General features: G+C 40.2%; 1 protein-coding gene across 1 annotated transcript in view; it reads right to left on the bottom strand.

Moving 5' to 3' along the window:
• The window catches only part of LOC149313712 (dual 3',5'-cyclic-AMP and -GMP phosphodiesterase 11A), a 169,407-nt gene extending 154,857 nt beyond the window's left edge, over positions 1-14,550 (bottom strand). Inside the window, exon 1 of the mRNA XM_089523024.1 lies at positions 14,425-14,550. Within this exon, the coding sequence (XP_089379150.1) occupies positions 14,425-14,520 (96 nt within the window). The 5' untranslated portion in view covers positions 14,521-14,550. The remainder of the gene's footprint in view (positions 1-14,424) is intronic.
• Positions 14,551-20,848: the final 6,298 nt, after the last annotated feature.

The raw sequence follows: 20,848 nt of genomic DNA, 5'->3' as shown, positions 1-20,848 counted from the left end.
AATAAACAAAATTTTGTATAACTAATTTTAAATTCTGTGATAGGGTAAAAAAACTAAAATCTTTTTAGTTCATCTGTTTAGTACAAGGCCAATAACAGGGGTGATAGGGGACATTGCTGCCTGGTGCCCTTTCCCAATCAAAATGCCTTGGAATTCATGTAACTGACAAACACTTAGGCCTTTCAGCTGGTGTAAACATTTCTAAAATTAACAAAAGAAGTTCCAAAATTCATTTTTTTCTATATAAACCAAAAAAATAAGGCTACTGTATCCTGTCAAATGCTTTTAATGAGTCCAATAACAGAACAGTGGACCTCTTGCCCAGCCTAACAGAATTCTGAATAATATTAAGCACTTGGTGTACTGCATTAGGCAACTACCTATTCAGTATAAAACGTGATTGGTATACATATTTTTAAACAAGGGTATTGATACATTTAGCAAATACTCACATGAGAATCTTTAGATCCTGTTTTAAAAGTGTTACTGGGTGATAAACAGAAACCAGATTTAGGTCACAATGTGGTTTTGGTATAGCTATGATTCAGCCGTCTTTCTAACTCTGGGATTTTGCCCTCTTGCAAAATATTGTTGAACAATTTGGATAATTTGGGGATTAATATTGTGGAATATGTTTATAAAACTCTGCAGTGAACCATCTGTGCCTGGCAATTTGCTTGATTTTAAATGAGCTATAATATTTTTTATTTCCTCTTCTGTGATAGGTTTATTCAGTTCAGAGTTGTGGAAATTATAGATAGGCTTCATTTTTTACATTGTTAAGAAATTCATTCAGGGGTAAATCTGTGCAATGTTCTGAACTATATAACTCTTTATTTGTTGTTGTTGTTAATTGCCCATGAGTCAATCTTGAACCATGGTAAACCTGTGGATGAGACATCTCCAAGACTCTCTGTCCTCCACTGTTCTGCTTAGTTTCTGCAAACTCATACCCATGACGTTCCTAATAGAGTTCATCCATCTAGCATGCAGCCTTCCTCTCTTTCTACATCTCTCCACCTTTACTAGCATTACTGTTTTGTCCAATTAGTCATGCCTTCAGATCATGCATCCAAGGACCCATTTCTTTGTCTTTTTGGCTGTCCATGGGATCCTCCAGCACCACATCTAGAATTAATTTATTTTCTTATATCTTGTAGCTTAGTTGTCCATCTCTCACATTCATATATGGTAATAGAGAATGCAATGGCTTGTATGATTCTAACTTTTGTGCTCAATTGTATATCTTTGCATTTTAGGAACTTTTCTAGTCCTTTCATAGCTGTTCTCCCCATTCTTAATCTTGTTCTAATTTCCTGGCTGCAATCCCCATTGTTATCAATGTTTGATCCCAAATATGAGAACTCTTTTACAATTTCTATTTCTTCATTGTCTGGGTTGAATTTGTGTAGATACTAACTCTTTATAGAAGGCTCTAAATTCTTGGCATATTTCATTGAATGTGTCAAAAGCTTGCCTATGTTAGATGTAACTAACAAGATTATATTTTTAGTCAGTCTTGAAAGTAAGTGGGAGTTTTGTATTCTCATTTAAAATATATCCTTTTAGTTAAAATCAGGGCAGTCTGAATTTCTTCTAAATCCAAAGCAGCCAACTCAGCTTTTTTCCTTTTTTAGCTCTTCCAAAAACAGCTTATTGTTTGTAGATAACAACATGATCTAATGTTAGTTTGTTTATTTGAGAAATTGTTTGTCTTTTTTAGTTTTAATCCTATTTATCTCTGACTATTCTTGTATGCATAACCCTCTAGTTACTGCCTTCATGATATCCCATACTGTGACTAAAAATATATCAGGTGTTTCATTTTCTGAGAGGGAAAAAAGAATTCTAGTGCATTTTGTAAATTCTTGGCAAAAGGTTATGCCACCAACCACTTTCTTTAGTTAGTTTCAAGATCTCACTACATACTAACTATACTAAACATTTGTAACTTTGGTATGCTGCTGCATTTCTTGCAGTAGAATTATATCAAAAAGTTGAGGAACCAGAGTCTTCAAGGGGTTGCCTGCTCGGGCGAAAAGGGGATCCCTCTGGTGTCACAGATTCTAGTTCAGGCAAAACAAACTAAAAACCCCAGGGCACAATTGGACTTGATCCTGCCAGACCCAGATACCAGGTGCCCTGTTTCTGTATCAAACATGGTGAAAGCAATGGTACAACAAGGTAAGGAGGTCACATCAGTCCTGAGTCCAGAGTCAGTGTGTGAACACCTGTCCATCCTCACATCGACCCAGGGACTGACCTGGGTGAGCACCAGAGCCAGGATACCAATCTTCTTGCAGTTCTTTTTCTATTTGGCTAATGATCACTTTTACTTCCACTTCTGAGATCACATATTCTCTAGATCTGCCTCCTCAAATTCCCTTATAAGACCTTAGTACCACCGTAAAGTAGTCTGAGAGGCCTAATAGGCCTCTGTGCAGTGTCTTAATAATTTACACAGAAATGTGCAAAGCCATCCAAATCCCGACTCCTTCCCCAAAAGACTGAAAACAAAATCTGATATGGAATCGTATCCACTTCTAGTTTATTGATTTAATTTTTAAAACTTTTAGGAGCCTACAGGAGCCTACAGGAGCCTTTGGTTTTTCTGAAATTGCCTATCCTTGCTCCAGGAAGTGGTATTCCATAGCAAGAAACTTTAAGATTGCACTCATTAGGAAAACTAGGTCATACAAGCCTTGTATTCCCTATTACCATGTATGGATGTGACAACTGGACAGTTAAGAAAGAAGGTAGGAAGAACAGAAACTCATTTGAGATGTGGTGCTGGAGAAGAGAGCTAAGGATCCCATGGACAGCCAAAAAGACAAACAAATGGGTCCTAGAGCAGCTCAAGCCAGAGATCTCCCTGGAAGCCAAGATGTCAAAACTGTCATACTTCAGACACATCATGATGCGGCATTGGAAAAAAACAATAATACTAGGAAAGGTAGAGGGAAGTAGTTAGAGAGGACAGCCACATGCTAGATGGATGGACTCTATTAAGGAGGTCACAAGTATGACTGCAGGAACTGTGGCGGGTTATAGACCGCCCATTTGGGGCGGTCTGCACCCGCCCCTTTCCCCGGTGTATCGGGGCCTCAGCATGTAGAACGGCAGCCGCTGAGGCCCCGATCCGCCGCTTTTCAGGCTGCGGGGAAGCAGCAAAACGCTGCTTCCCTGCAGCCTGAAAAGGGGTGTCCCTGGGGCTTCAAGCCCCAAGGACACCCCGCGGCGGTGGGGAGAAGAGAAAGGGGCCACTTGGCCCCTTTCTCTTTTAGTCCGCTGGGCGCAGCCGTCTGAAGGCTGCGCCCAGCGGACTAAACCAGGAAGGAGCTCCGAAACGGAGCTCCTTCCTGCTCCGTGTTCAGGGCGCACTAAGCGCCCTGGCGCGGAGCAAGGACGTCACGTCCGCGCCGCCCCGTCTAGAGGCGGCTGTGACATCCTCACGGCGGCAGCCATATGGAAGGGCCGCCACCGTTTAGTGCGTGACGAGCACGCACTAGGGTTAGGGCGGTGCGGAAGCACCGCCCTTTTGTAACCCTAGTGCGTGCTCGTCACACACTAAAGTGCCAGTCTGTAACCGGCCTGAGCAAGGTAGTGGAGGACAGGGAATTTTGAAGACTTTCCATCCACAGGGTCACCATGGATCGAGATCAATTCAAGAATGGTTAACAACAACAAATAATACTTTTTCGTAATCTACAGGCTAGAACCACTAAATAATAAATCAATACCTAGACTGACTATAAGACAGCTAATTGAATTATTTGCATTTGTTTAGCAACTCTTTATATTACTTGGCTTGTACTTCTAAAATAAATTTAATAACAAAAAAAAGCAATAGCCATAGTTTCTTACTATACATCCCTGTTACTAAGTGCAATTGAAAATGATGAAGCAATTTAAGAAAAAATACTAATACTTGAAGATTTAATGTACAAGTCACTGAGCACTACTAGGACCAAGGTATGATAAGAAACTAATGAATTGAAGAATCCTGATTCTAACACTGTAGTGTGGGGCTGTTTACTGTCATGGTTAGTAAGTTGTAAGAATTATGGTAAATGCACTGCAAATTACTGTGATATGCTGAAAATGGGAAATCAATACCTTCTTTTTGAGAGGGCTAGTTCTCAACCTAATAGCATTAAGTAATTATGCTTGCTAGTACCCATGGGAACTCCTGCAGAGAAGCAACTCTGCTTTATTGTTTATTCCTTAGCAATTCAGTTTTGTTCATTTTACTCAATTTAGCAGTTCAACTATGATCGCTCTTAACATTGTCCTTGATCAAGTAAAATTCCATAAGACCTGTTCAAAAGTGTGCTTAGTTTACAATTCCTAGTGACTGCATACAGGAAACCACACTCTTATAAGTCTAAAGTCCTTAAATGTTGCCTTCAGGTAACCAAAACCTTGTGTACATTCCAATGGGTGCACAGTCATCCTGCACAGACCTTTAATTTTAGAAGAGAAGAGTATTTGTGTTTTCAATTTTAAAAAACTAGAATCCCAAGGTCCACTAAATGGAAAAAGAGCAGTGGTAGGGGAGCTAAAAGAAGGAACAAAAATGTTTTAAACACAGAGAAAGCTGAGGATGTTGTTTAAGCGCTAAAACTGGAGCCTGGAGCCCTTTAATCCAGAAAGATATTCTTGTTTTCTTCTCAAACAGCCTTCTCCAGTGCCCTCCCCACATGTTGGACTACAATTTCCACCATCCCTAGCCACCATGGCCACTGTGTTACAGCTTAAAACATCTGGAAAGCTTCAGGTTGGGGAAGACTAAAATTTAAAAAAAAATCATTTCAATAGCCTAAATTTATTAAAACAATATGAACTTCTTGCTGACCTTTTACAAATTACCAAGAAATATATCTGATGACATAAAAAGAAGCAGCAAAATGCCGCTCCTTTTTGCCCTGGGACATCCCAGATTATGCTGTCTGGACAACTTGTATGAGAAGCAGGAGGCAGATTGCTAGAACGCTGCAGCTCCTGACAGTGGAGCTCTCTCTGAGTCTGAAGAGATGGGGTTGGGGCAGTGGAAGACCCTGCTTCCCAGCAGAAATTGGCAGAGGCTGTAGTCGCTGAAGACAACAAACCCCTATTCTTTGTTGAGTAATGGAGAGGAAAACGGTGATCCCAGCACCTGGTGAGTAACAAGACGCTGACCTGATTAGGCACTAATTAAGGGCTTGTTCCCACTGTGAAATACAGCAAATTGCTGATCAGTGTAAATGACCCTCGTTCCCATTTGAAACCGGTTCTTGTTGCAATGTGATCGAATCCTGTCATGATGAAACAAGAGAAAGGCAAAAACCCCAGATTTTCCAGAGAGTAGTTTCAAAGTGGTTCTTTTCAGAAGAATTGATTCTGAAGTGAGTTCCATGAGTGTAAAGGAGGGACTATGGCAGGGAGGTGTTTACTATCCCTTCTCAGTTTTTAGCAGATCCACCATTTCCTTCCTCTCAGAACTGCCTTTGTACTTTTTTTAAAAATTAAATTTGATTGATTGATTTTGCAATTATTTGCTATGGCAAATAGTTGCAAAAGGAATCAGTTGAATATGTGATCAATTAAAAAAACCAACACTTTGGGTGATCCAAGGGTGGCAGGGGCCTGAGAGAGGGTTTCACTCTCCCCTGCCACCCTTGGATCAGCCTGGGAGGGACCCCCGGGTTTCTCCCTCTCCCCTGCCACCCTTGGATCGAGCGATCCAGGCATGGCAGGGGTCTTGGAGGGACCCGCTTATGTCACTGATGATGCACAGATGACTGACATGCATTTTGAAGTGATGCAAACTAGTGGAGATGACAATCGCACCAAAAAAGAAGTGATTACAGGGGGTAATGAAAAGACCTGCTTTCATAGTGGAAACAAGGGACCTTTTCAAATCAATTTACCAACACGGAGCAAATGTGAATTGCACTCCGACTTAAATGTACAGTAAGTGGGAATGAGCCCTTGGATATCTGTGGCTTTAAGGAGCTGCCCATAAATATCCCTGAAGTTCTCTCTCAGCCTTAGTGCTGACAACTCTTTATCTGGTGGATTGGCAGTACTGTCACATTCCTGTTTTTATGACTTTGGACAGGCTACATTTTAGACTACTTTGTTTACTCCTTGCTGGCTTATGTATTTGGACTTCTAACCTTCTCAGTGGACTGACAACCACCCTTACACTTCTCCATTCATCCTATCAGATAATCCATGACTGACCTGAACTGGACTGACTACCTGAATGCTCCTAGACACCAACCACCTGCTTCCTCACTCATGTCCAGGACACTGAGTCAAATATTTCATTCTGCCAGATGGAAGAACCAGTGCTGGCTGTTGTCAACATTAATCTATACAGAATATTGATAATCTGGGGTGATTGTTATGTTCTCTCCCAAAGAAGAATGAACAAGTGATGAGATTTTTTTAAAAAATGGTACAAAATGTCTGCGTTCATCTGAAACCATAATAATTAAATAAACATATCATACTTTGCAACTATTAACCTAAATATCCTAAGGACGCCAGATCTCATCTGATCTTGGAAGCTAAGCAAGATCAGCCCTGGTTAGTACTTGGATGGGAGACCACAAAAGGTGCTGTAGGCTCTATTTCAGAGGAAGAACTGGCAAAACCGCTTCTGAATATTCCTTGCCTAAGAAAAGCCCTATGACATTCATGGAGTTGGCATAAGTCAACAGGTGCTTTGAAGGCGCATACAGTGGACCCTTGTTATACGCTGGGGTTTGGTTCCAAGATCCCCCGTGTATAACAAAATCTGTGGATGCTCAAGTCCCATTACATATAATGACATAGCAAAATGGTGTTCCTTATAAAAAATGGAAAATCAAGGTAAATTTATACTTTTTTGGAACATTTTCAAACCGTGTATGCTTAAATCCGTGTATAAAAAAATCCATGTATAAGAAGGGCCGACTGTATACATATTTATAGAACTGTGGGGTTTTTTTGTGGGGAGGGGTTACATGCATTCTTGGCTTATATTCATGGATCTCTACCTCTATAATAAAATTATCCAATTGGCAAGAATGCATTTTAACAGAAGCCAGTTTTTTCAAAGATGTTTTAACAGATTTTAACAGAGGTAACAGCAACAGAAGGGCAACTGGGGCAGTGGAATTGGCAACTGGGCCATTAACAAGGGCTTTCATTGTAATTAAGGTGAAGGCATCTGACCATCCTAAAATGTAAGTCTGAATAACTCCTGTAGTCACCAGGATGAGATGTTTGTATCTGGTCTTCGAGGCAGACATCAGGATGAAAAGATATGAAATGATGGTGAAGGGCTTGAGCCACTGCCAGAATCGCCTTCTGATCAATGTCGTGGCTGCTGGTACTGCTACAAAGAACACTGGAAATCAAGATCCTCTTGCATTGGGACTGATGAACCAAGGGCACTACCAAGGAGGTTGAGGACCACTCACTTTAAAATGCTTGTAGTAAATAACAACAGTTGTTGGCACAGCAGCCAGTGAATGCACCACAGCAATACTCTGTATGGTTGGTACCATGTCTGCAGGTTATACAGATTAGACTGATGCAGCAGTGATAAGAGAAATCACAGCTGGGGTGGGTACAGAAGGAATTGCAATGATTACACAATCAATTTGAAACCAGCAGATAGAATTGGCAGCACTGAAATTGTAGAATACACCCAAGGGAGAGGCTCAGTGGGTCCATAATAAGGATTGCGAGAAACAGATCTTGGAGACTGTTCCTTGATGACCCATGAGCGGTTATTAGAACAGTAGCAGCAATAAGCAGATTTATTTCTAAGGGCTCCTTGAGGTATGACACTATTCACAGCATATAGAGAGCAATCCTGTTTTGCCCTTCACCATTGTAAAAAATATGGGTCAAATCTATCACTATAAGATAAAGGAAAGCCTGAGATGAGACCATGATATATATTCTCAATACTGGATCCAGTGTAAGCCTGAGGGCAGGGAACAGTCTATTATCCCTTCTGTTGTAAACCGCTTGGATTCCCAGTGATTGGGCGGTATATAAATAAATCCTATTATTATTACTATTATTAATTATGGTAGCTTCACTCAAGCTTCTACCACTGAAGGAAGCAAAGTGCACTTTCACAATATCTTTATGGTATTGTGGAGCAGGAGTCATGTTCAGGAATAGCCATACTAGCCATTCAGCAAAATACAATGAAATACAAAATCCACAATACCTTTATTGGCAAATCAAAATGTACAAAAATACATCAAGCAAGCTTTCAAGGTTCCATTGGTTTCTTCATCAGGCAAAAGATGTTTAAAAACATACAGAAGAAGAAAGATGATGATAGTCACTGGCCTACATTTTGTATCAGGTGTTGTTTTTGTTGTAGTTAAGCTATTCTGCAGGGACCTCAAAGCAGGCAAAGCTCACTCCCCGTCTTGGCAATGTGGGACCAAGGACAAAGGAAAATAAAAGATAGGCAACAACATTTCAACTCCATTAGCAACAGAACAGAAACTTCCCTTGAGACCCAGGTTGTCCCTGTCCAGTGTCAAGCTAGCTGCTCCTTTCTGAGAAGTTTATTGCACCAGTCTTCAGAACAGTTCTCAAAAATTACCCCCTCTGGAACGGATTGAGAACAGAAGAGAGGGGGGACGGAACGAATGAGGGACTGGTGTGTGTGGTAAAATCCGTCCCCCACTCATTCCGTACTCATTCCTGCTCCTTCCGTTCCGTTCTCAGAACGGACCAAGAGGAACAGTGCGAAAAAGTCCTGAGACAGAGAACACTTAATTTCTTCTTTCCTGTTGAAATTATCCAGAGGTTTATGGATTTCAACCAGAAAGAAGAAAGCCCTTAAAGTGAACAAAGTTTGGCTATCAGTCCTGAAAAATAGCAAAATCAGGACTCAGCAAATATAAATGAGAAACCACCTAGGTTCAGGGGCTTTCCCAGCAGACAATGATCACCAATTAGAAGACACTAATCCTCTTTGTATAACATCCCACCCTGAGGATGGGCCAACATTTGGGCCACAGAGTGTACAGAAAACCTACACACACAGACAGATACCTGCACAAGAACTCCAACACAAGAGACAATGCAGACTGGGTCAGCTGAAAAAAATCAGCAGTAGCAGAACATGTTATAAACCATCCTGGGCATAAAATGCTGTTTGAAAAAATTGAAATACTGGACCATGCCAACAACTATCAGGTCATCATGCACAGGGAAACCATTGAAATCCACAAACACCTGGGCAACTTCAACAGGAAAGAAGAAACCCTTAAAGTGAACAAAGTTTGGCTGAAAAATAGCAAAATCAGGACTCAGCAAATGCAAATGAGAAATCTCCCAGGGTCAGGGGTTTCCCAACAGACAATGATCACTAATTAAGCAGAATCAATTCTCTTTACATATCCTCCCACCCTGAGTCCTGGCCATCAACAACAATACACAGATTAACATAGAGATCATTCCTCCCTACCCAGGGTCACACGGCATATATATACCCAACTCTCTTTCATGGCAGCATTCTCTGAAGATGCTAGCCACAGATGCTGGCGGAACGTCAGGAATAAACCCTTCTAGAACATGGCCACATAGCCCGAAAAACCCACAAAAAATGTATGTGTATTTATTATAAAGCAAGTTCAGCTAGTGCAACTTTCTCTCAAGTAAGTATGCACAGGACTGCAGTCCTAAATTACACACAAAATGCAGAAATTGGCACAAAAATCTTGACCTGTAAAATGCATAGGTCTGTAAAGAAATACTTTAAAGAATAAATAAATATAAACTGCTAACAGATTTAGTGCTGGGAATCATGAATTCCTTTACAGGCTGATGGACTGCAACTCCCAGAAGCCCCAGCAGGATAGCCAATGATGACAAATGCTGTGCGTTGTAGTATGTATTGGCCTCAATAACTGCACTTTCCTGAATACTAAATTTATTATTTAAAAATGTCTTATAAAAGCTAAGTATATGCATACCAGTGCTGAATGCTCCTAAATGAAAATAATAATCCATTTTCTGTTGAATACTAACCTGAGGCGAAGCACAAAAATCAGTGTGCATAGAGCCATTGTACTGTCTATTCTCCTTTATGGGTCTGAAACATGGGTCACCTATCGCCAACATCTACAACTCCTTGAACGCTTTCATCAGTGCTGTTTACGCACAATTCTAAATATACACTGGACTGACTATGTGACAAATGTTGCTGTCCTTGAGCAAGCAGGGATCACTAGCATTGAGGCCATGCTATTGAGGACGCAGCTGTGCTGGGCAGGAAACGTTTCTAGAATGAAGGACCATCGCCTCCCAAAAATAGCATTCTACGGTGAGCTCGCCATGGGTCAGCGTAAGAGGGGCGCCCCAAAGAAAAGGACTCCCTGAAACAACATCTCAGGCTCGACCAAATTGATCACCAACAATAGTCCGCCCTGGCCTCGCATCGGGAGGCATGGAGACGCACTATCCATGATGCTGCAGCCTTTTTTGAAAGCTCACGCCAAACGAGTCTCAAAGAGAAACGACAACGCAGAAAGAACCACAATCCGAAAAATCACCCAAGGAGACTTTCTGCTGTGCTTTCTCCAACTGGACTTGTTTATCTCTGATTGGCCTTTTTAGTCATCGACATGCTTGTAGAAAGAGTGGGATGAGTCCTTCCTGAATCTTCGTTCGTGAAGAAAAGCCAGAGTATAACAAAGCTCATTGATCCCTAAACACACACATCATTTATTCATGCTATGTAGCTTTCTTTTCATTTTGAAAGAAGAGGAGCATCTTTTAATTGCTGTGATAAAAGATGTGAAAGAAACATGTACAAAAGAACAATATGTACAAAGTCTGGTGGTTTGTTTTCTGGTTTATGACTTCATTTCAAGACTGCAATGAAGCCTCCTGCTACCAGGAAACTGAGCAGTGAGATTAAGAAATGTGTTCAGTTTCAATAAACAGGAATATAGATGACACCACACCTTAGAAATGCTTAGAAACCTTACAAATGCTTGTTAATTAAGCTGATCATTATGAAAACACAGAATTATAGAATCCTGGAGCTGGAAGAGACTGCAAGGACATCCAGTCCAACCCCCTGCCATGCAGGAATACAGAATCAAGGCACTCCCAACATCTGGCTATCCAGCCTCTGCTTAAAAACCTCCAAAGAAGGAGACTCCATCACTCTCCAAGGAAGTGTGTTCCACTATCTAACAGCTCTTAATGTCAGGAAGCTCTTCTGAATGTTGAGGTGGAATCTCTTTTCCTCTAATTCGAATCCATTACTCCATGTCCTACTCTCAGTAACAACAGAAAGCAAGCTTGCTCCATCTTCAGTATGGCATTCCTTCAAGTATTTAAACATGGCTATCATGTCACCCCTTAACCTTCTCTTCTCCAAGCTAAACATACACAGCTCCCTAAGCTGCTCCGCATAAGGCATGGTCTCCAGCCTCTTCACCATTTTGGTCACCTTCCTCTAGACTCTCCTCTAGTTTGTCTACGTCCTTCTTGAATTGTGGTACCCAGAACTGTATTCCAGGTGAGGCCTGACCAAAGCAGAATCGAGTGTCATCACTAGGGGGGGTGCAGACCACACCAGGTGACACATTAAGGGTATGACATCACTGCTCTCCAAACAACTGCGTTTGGACAGAAATAGACTATGGCATTTGCCCGTGTCCCTTTAAAATACTAAAGAGATGGGGTGAGTCTAGACCTTACTTGTTCTGACCTCAGAGAGACTTGTACCCACAGACCCTGCATCATGTAAACAGGATGCAGCAATTGGAATTCAGTATAAATCACCCATGTAGACAAGGTCCAAGACACTCCACTCCACTTGATGCAGCCTAGAATCATACTGGCTTTTTAAGCTGCTGCATCACCCTGCTGGTGCCTGTGCAGCTTATGGTCTACTAATATTCTTATATCCCTTTTACATGAACAGTGTGCCCGCGTCATACACGGGCGTACTTTATGCGGCTTTCAGCATATGCTGAAAGCCGCATGGAGAGGAAGGGGTGGCGTGTCCCATAGGGAGTAATGGGGCACATGCCTGTGGCGCATGCACGCAGCTGCGCCGCTGCGCGCACAAACCCTATTCATTTAAATGGGGCTCCAGCTTGCACAGAGTTTGCTTTACGCGGGGGAGTCTGGAACGGATCCCCACGTAAAGCAAGGGCACACTGTACTGTAGTCAAGACAGGTGTCACCCATCCTATAACTGTGCCTCTACTGCCTAGGTGTAATATCTTACATTTTTTCCTGTTGAAATTCATTTTGTTAGTTTAACCCATCTTTGTAATCTGTTAAATTCATTTTTAATTCTGGTCCTGTCCTATGAGATATTAGCTACTTTTTCTAATTTGGTGTCATCTACAAATTTGATAAGCATGCCATCTATTCCATCATCCAAGTCACTGATTAAGATGTTGAATAACACTGGACTCAAGAAAGAACTCTATGGCACCTTGCTAGTCACTTCTCTCCAGGATGAGGATAGCCATTGTTGATGTCAATTGGTCAATTGATCAACTTCTTCTGTTCTCCAGGAATTCTCAAAGATTATTGCCAGTGGTTCTGAGATTACTTCGGCCAATTCTTTTCATACCCTTGGATGAAGTTAATCCTCTGCTCCATTTTTTCCAGGTTGAGCACTGTTCTTCTTTTCAGAGAAGACTGAGACAAAGGTGTTGAGTAGTTAGCATTTCTCTGTTAGCATTTAGCCATCTTTTCCACACAAGGGCCCTACCATTTCCTCGTTATTTCTTTTGCTATGGACATAACAAAAAGAGCCCTTTTTATTGTTTTTAACCTCTCTGGCAAGTCTGAGCTCATGCCGTGTTTTAGCTTTTCTGTTTTCCCCCTACACATGTCCACGATTTGTTTGAATTATTCTTTGGTGATTTCCCCCCTTTTCCATTTCTTGTACATGTCCCTTTTAAATCTTAGATCAGTTGAAAGTTCTTTAGACATCCATCCTGGTTTGTTTAGACACCTCCCAATTTTCCTCTTGGGTCCCTTTCTTTGAGAAAGGCATCATAAAAATAAAATAAAATAAAAATTACTTATGTAAGATTTACTTGACCTGGTTTTTTTCAGTTCACATGTGTTTATTGTTAGTTTTGGATAAAAAGATTTGTCAAACTGCTTTTATTTTTTGTGGAAAAAAATAATTTTTGTTGTTGTTGTGTTTACTTCTCTCTTTTTTGATACAGGAAACTATTCCTATTATTTCTATGTTATTTCTGCCTCTGGTACAAAACAAATAATAAATTTCAACACAGATTTAAAAATCCAGACAGCTGCTAACAGCCCCCCCCCCATCTCCCTAAAATACAAACAAGCATTATGGGGTAGCAATTTCCATTAATTCATTCTGCTGACAAGGAAGCAATACTACATAACTAAAGGCACAGAACCAACATGACATTGTGGTTTGAGTGTTGGACTATGACTCTGGAGAGGGTTTGATTCCCAGCTCAACCATAAATCCTACTGGGTGACCTTACTCTCTCAGCTTCAAAGGAAGGCAATGGCAAATCTTCCATGAATAAATCTTACCAAGAAAACCCCATGACAGGTCCACCTTAGGGTCGCCATAAGTCAGAAATGACTTGAAGACACAACAGCAACAATAAAGGCAAGGAAGTAGATTACTGAAGAAAACTGCTCACCCAATAGTCACAGAAGGCTAAGGAACAGCATCTCATGCTACAGCAAGAACTTTATCACATATTCATTGCAAAATACAAGCCAGAAAATCTGCAGAAAATATAAAGTTCTATTTATCAGTAATAGGCTGTCTTCCACATAGCTCAGCAGCTGGCATGGGGAATGGAGCATCTATATTCATCCAATGCTGGATATGACAATCGTATCTGCTATATTTATAGGGGGAAATAAATAAAATAGTGCCTTCCTGTTGAAACCCAGATAGCCACTACTACAGGACACCAGGACCATTTGGGAAATTTCCTCAACCAACTGGAAGAAGAGTGAAGATGGTGCACCTGTAGATGTTTGCAGTTGCAACAATAGCAAACGTCAACAGCAGAAGCAAATACAGCAAAACAGAAGTACTGTAGAGGTTCTAGACAAGACTATAAAATGATCAATATGTCATCTCTTATAAAATAAAAAGGGAAAGCTGAAGAGTTCACTGCTGTTATAGTTATACTATATTGTGAGTTTTATCTCAAAATATCCAAGATCATCACCAACATTTGAAGGGTGAAGGAACCAAAATTTGCATAAACACAACAGTTAGGTACCATGAAAACATGCTACCAGATATTTTGTCATGTTAACATCACAAAGAATATACTTTAATAACATGCTGTTACATCATAGGAATGAAGATTGATTCCTACATACATTTCTAAGAGAATTTAAACTATCTAACCAAGTAAAACGGGGAGAACTTACTTTTTCATCATCGTCAGTAAAAGGAGCACCTCCAGGAGTTTTATTTATTGCTTGTGCAACTCCAATAATCTCACCATCACTGTTTCTTATGGGCATGCAAAGCAATGACTTTGTCTTGTATCCTGTCAATTTGTCAATCTCATCATTAAAGCGGTGGTCCTGCCCAAACACATAAAGAAAATAATGGTAATATTAGCATTCATACACATGCACTCCACATTACCCAACAAATGGCAATTTTTAATTACCAGTAGATATTATTCAGTTCAATTCCACAGTCATGGCATTGACTACTTGCACATATAGTAGGACATCTACCCATCCCATATCCACAGGATTGGTAATCACAGTTTTACTTACTCACGTCCATGTGAAAAAAGTTCTCTCTAAGCATCTGCAAGCCCTCCAGCATGACTCTATGGTCAGCCTCTGCAAGAATATAGCATTTACTATTAACACAGTTTCACTTATCCATAGTAACCTTGAAATGGATCCCTGTGGATACAGAGGTCCTACTGTATCTGATCATCATAAAGCATTAACTATGAGCATATTTTGCATATTTATAAATTGCATATTGTCAGGGTCATATTTTCAATTTTGGTACATTATGTATATTATACTGAAATGAATGTTGTTTTAGTTTCCAAATGCTCCTGTTTTTACTTTTGTTTCTAAGGGTAGGTTTTCATCCTTCCTGGGGTAGGGAGCTAGTTAAATATTAGACCAATAGTATACATTAGCTGAACAAAAATAGGACTTGGGAATATGAAGTGGTAAGACTTCACCTACAACATAAATCTCTCATTCATATCAGTAGCATCTGCATGATCAGTACAAAAATCCAACTACAGTCACTGTACATTTTTGTTCCAATCCAGGGAATCATTCTCATTGCCATGTCTTAGAGGTGATCAGGCATGTCAATGACTGCACCAACCTACTACTTAGACAGAGTGATGAGTAGATACAAAGACTGAGTTCCTCTTCTACACTCAAAGTCTACAAGATGATTGTCTGTCTTCAGTCTCTGACACCTTCGATCAACCCATCAGCTATGCTCTTTTGCACAGTAAAACCTAGTGCTCTTGGAAACATTAAAACACAGCCCCTTACACCACATGTACATCTAAATTTTCAACTGCAGACTTAAATCTGTGGGCAAAACAACTGTCTCCGTGACTCTGGGGATCAAGGTTCATTTCCCAGCTCAGCCATGAAACCCACTGGGTAACCCTAGGTCAGGCATATGCTCGCAGGCTGAAGGGAACGCAATGGCAAATCTCCTGTGAACAAATCTTGCCAAGGAAACCCCATCATAGGGTGGTCTTAGGGTCACCATTAGTTGGAAATGACTTGAAGGCACACAACAATAACAATGGAGTAAGGTGATAGTCATGTATTATACACCACAGGGGGGAAAACTGTATCTATTGCATTGTTCTCTCAGCCTAGCAGATTATTCATTTCTTGTAGAGCAACTACCAGAGCATTTTAAAGTTATTTTTGGACTACAATCTCCAGAATTTGGTTGGGAATTCTAGACACTGCTGTCCAAAAAGTAATTTTATCAGTCTTTTGAAACAACAGTACATGCAGACCAGACACATTTTTTTCTTCTAGTAATGAGCAGCATAAGAGCACTACTACCATCAGATAAGTGAAGAAGAGAAGAAGATGAGCTTCACAGACTTTTCTCTTCTCCCCATTAGGCAGAGAATAAAAGAAGGGGCTGAATGAATAATTGCAATCTCATTAGCCCAGGGCAAATGTTCTGTTCCTCTTCCCTACTTTGCAGGAGGAAATGTAAGAGGCTTAACTCTCTCACAGGCATCTGATACTGCAGCCACAATGTTGAAAGTTCAATTCTAAAGGAGGAGGGCTCCAAGGTCCACTCAGCCTTTCATCCTTTCATAGGTCAGTAAAATTATTACCCAACTTGTTGAGGGCAATTAGCTTATACATTGTAAACTGCTTAGGGAGTGCTAGTTCACTGATAAGTGGTATAGAAATGTACTTGATACTGCTATTGTTATTGCTCTTTCTGTTTGAAGGGTGTAGATACTTAGGACTCATCTTATTGAAGAGCGTGACTTGTCTGCCTCACAACTCACCCTTCTCATTCCTATTAAGAACAACATGGTGTCAATGCTTGGCATTTATCCTGCTCAGAATATGGCAGAGTAGGAACAAAGTGCTTGACAGACAGACAATGCTCTGATTTTCTTCTGTTACTCGCAACAGAATTCTAGCGTATGATTCTGTAACAAAATCGCTGAAGAATGCAAAAGAATATCACGTAAATGAAATGCACATGTTTCATAAACAAATCTGAAACCTAAAAATCCAATTTGTTGTACGGTGATTGAGAACAACAACAACAACTCACTATCAATATCTTAGTGTTCTCCCTCTTTTTTCTAAAGCAACTATATTCCAATATACTTGACTGCTATTTGCCTTCAGCCTATGCACCCGTAAAATCTAAGATATTCAACATCCCTCCCTTGGCTGGATCAATTTATATCTCTACAGCAGTCTCTAACTGAATTCCACTCTCTTAGAATAAACTTTTCAAAGAGGTTTATTGTCCGTGATATAGAGCCATATCACCCAATCAAAAATTGTTTTCTTACTGGGGTTATAAAGGATTTCCCACAGGACCACTGGTTAAGATTCCATCACCTAACTAGCATATTTTCCCAGAATATTTTCTCTCTCTCTGCAGTACTGCTTTGTCATTACTGCCAGCATTTTCTTGTCTCTGGATTTTATAAAGCCCCATTTTAAAAAACAAATATTTTCCTTTCAGAATGAACCAAATAACACCAAAAAGGCATTATTATTTTTTTTAAAAAAACCTAAAGCAATCTTTCCATGTCTCATTATATACATCCTTCTACATGTTACCATATAGATTCAGCTACTTCACAAGCTACAGATCAATTTTATCTCAATATATTAGTGATTTTCTTTTCAGGAGAAAACTACAGGTATTTCTCACAAAGCTACAGTTGCATAGATTTTTCAGCTGCATTCCCATCATTATGCCAGTTATTAAAAAAAATTATTGGGAGTGGGAAGTGTAAAAAATATTGTGGTCTGTAAAATATTGTCCTGGATAAATGTCCAATGTAAATCCTGGGGAAAGTCTTGCAACATAAAAGTGGAAGAATAATGTGTGCATCTCTTTCCCAGAGAAAACACATAACTTATAGAATTCTCCAAACTATTCCAGAGGGTATTCATCTTCCCTGAGAAGTAAATCATTTCCTTTTCTAGTGCTTTATTGGCACATATTTCAAATTACTGGAATACAAGGCCATAGCCAAATTCCAATGAGTGGCATGCACTGATGGAAATACAGTGGGCTCTTGGTAATTACTCAGTTATGGTTCCAGGACTCCATGGTTTCCAAAATCCGCAGACCCTCAAGTGCTATTCTATACATTATTTTAGTAAAATGATCCCTTATAGAAAATGGCAGAATCAAGGTTTGCTTTTTGGAATTCTTTTTTTGGTGGAAGGGGGGTTGGATATTTTCAAGCCATAAATAGTTGAACCCATGGATGTAGAATCCTTGGATATGGAGGTCCCACTATTTTGCTGTCAGTAGAATCCACAGAAGCAATCTCTTTTCTTCACTCAAGTCTCATCATGCACATCAAAGGCTTGTTCTGTGGGCCTGGGAGATCCTCCCAAGTTATTTTTCAAGTGGCACCAAGAGCTAGAGGATGTGGTGTGGGGAGTACAGTAGCACCAGTGCCACACTGAATTTAGGCCCACATGGTAGATTAAAGAAAACTTTCTAAAGGAAATCCCCCCCTCAAAAATGTTGTTGATAAAAAAACAAACAGAAGACACACAGACCATAAACACACATGCCATGACACACTCTGATAGGACAGGCTAAAGAAGAGTTCAAGTAGTATCAATGAATTTTCCCTAATCCCCCTGCCCCTCCTCAAAAATGAAGGGATGCTTTGTAGCTTATCTTAGGAAGTTACTTTTAAGAATGAATATAACAACACAGTCATGCCTTCCCATGCTCTAGTCTAGTAGTTACTGGTTGTGTGGCAGACAGGATGTCAAGGGAATGAAAAGACCTACAATTTTACACAGCATCAGATACCATAAAATGTCCTCAGATTTCCCTTTATACAGATACAGATACCTGTACACAGCTGGTGGAGTAAATCAGCCAAAGGACCAGAAAGCCCTTTTGTTGTTCTGGGGAAACCTTCACCATGAGTGGGCATCCATCTGCTTATATGGAAGAGGAGGTCTTCAGCATCTAATGGCCCCTGGGCACCCTTCCCAGAATCACAAGATGGTATTCAAAATTGTGTCTCTGAATTCAAAATGCACTGTCTGGACTGTTTCCCTTCCTCCTCTGTCTTTCTCTCTCTTTCATGCACATAATTATATTACAAGTTCTTATATACTGAGTTTTATTTTTGCCTCAGGAAAGTACTTATTATTTGTTTCTACAGAGGATGCTACATTGTGATCGTAACAAGCAAGGCTCCCTTTCACTTACTTAATGCTCCAATTAAAAACAAACAAACAAAAGCCTAAGATAAATGAGTTTTAATAATGCTACCCAGGGCTTAGCTCAGGAAGATGCTGAGAGGTTCCTGCACAATGCTGAGTACTTTCAGACCAATCTCTGCCAGCAGGCACAGCCTCACAACACACAAGATGCCTGTTCAGCCCTAGGAAAATTAGGTGTACAAAATTGCTCCTCTTATTACTCCAGGTAATGAAGTAGATTACAATGCAATTAGCCCAGAACAGGTGCCACGATGGTGTCAGATAAAATACCATAATTATGAAACCAAATACTATTTTATATCAGTTGCAGCTATTCCTTTATTGTATTTGAATTATTAACTAGAAAGTTGGTTTTATTCATGTTACTAAAAACTGGACTGAGTCATGCTCAGTGTTAGAGAAGAATTAGAATACACACATGAGGTAACTGGGGAAAAACACAGATAAGGAAGTCCAGACTACAATGACTAGACTGTTTTTTTAAAAGTTAATTCACTTCTAGAAGAATCATGAAAGCAAGTAGGCTCCAAAATGGCACAGTGTCCCTAGAGGTATATGTTCCCCCAACAAAACTGCTTTTGCAGCCCTTAAATCCACCCAACCCCCAGAACTGATGTTTTTCTAGCCAAAAAAAGGGGAGAATTAGAAGCCTCCAGGACTCATTGTTTACATCTTCTACACAAGCCCTGTTCTCACAGAGGTCACACTAGTAATAATAAAATGGCTACATACCATTTTCGGAACAGCCATCATTGCACCTCCTCTCATTCAGATGACTGGGGCTGCTACTTTCAGAGTCTTCCTGACTCTTCTTTGACCCTACTACCTGTCTTATGTGGGATGTGGTGGCTCAGTGGTTAAGACACAGGTTTATCGCACAGGGCAAATGGAACAGTACAAAAGGAGCCAGGAAGGGAACGGAACGAGTGAGGAACGAGTGAGGAACGAGTGAGGGATGCATTTTACCGCACACACGAACACCGACGCTGATGGCGGAAGTCTTCATTCCGTTCTATTCCATTTCCCATCCGTCCCAGAGGAGGAGATTTTTGAGAACTGTTCAGATAATAAATAAATGATGCGGCAAGCAAAGGACTGGGTCCTGTGCTGGTTTTGAGGAATAATGGTCCTCTGTTTAAAGCTTTAAAAAAACGGGGACATCGGCAACTCCATACATTATAAGTAATAGTGGCATAAATACTGGCAATATTACTCCCCACCCCAAGCAGCAGCCAGGCACCGTAATGCAATGAGCAAGTGCAACATGTCACTCTTAAAGCCCATTACATGTTCATGTGAATGAGTTGCTTGTTTGAACACATAAAAAGCAATAGAAGATTTTACTCTCTTAAAAGCAATTTATTTGCTTGCCGGTCTATGTATGTTTTTGTGATGTGTTGGAAATAAAATACCAGTAAATAAGATTTTTTTAAAAAAAAGTAATTTAAAAAAGTAATTTTCAAACACTCTGGGACAGCATAATATGGATTCTAGCTTAGCATGAAATCCATTTGTACTGTTTTGTTTTCTTACATGGTTCAATTCCTTCTAGTAAAGAGAAAATGTCAAATGCAGTGTGTTGGCCTGGGGTGCTCCTGGGGGGGGGGGAGGTATAACTTGCTCAGTTATTTCAGCAGTTATGGTGCAGTAAGCTTTCAACTACAAAGGCAAAAACACTGCTGCTAGCAAATGGTGGTTCATTTTTCTAAAGTGGATTAAAACCAATATCTTAATAGAAATTCTATCACTTTATTCTTTTTCTTGTAGTAGTAATATATTACATTGTATGATATTTTTAATTTAAGACTATCATCAGGGAAAAGTTAGCCTTAGCATGACCTTATGTATCTATTCCAGTTCTGCTTCATTT

This window comes from Sceloporus occidentalis, unplaced genomic scaffold (genome assembly GCF_023333645.1).
Source record: "Sceloporus occidentalis isolate IW3139 unplaced genomic scaffold, rSceOcc1.0.p SCAF_4, whole genome shotgun sequence".
NCBI classification, from domain to species: Eukaryota; Metazoa; Chordata; class Lepidosauria; order Squamata; family Phrynosomatidae; genus Sceloporus; species Sceloporus occidentalis.
This window is presented reverse-complemented; position numbering and strand designations above follow the sequence as displayed.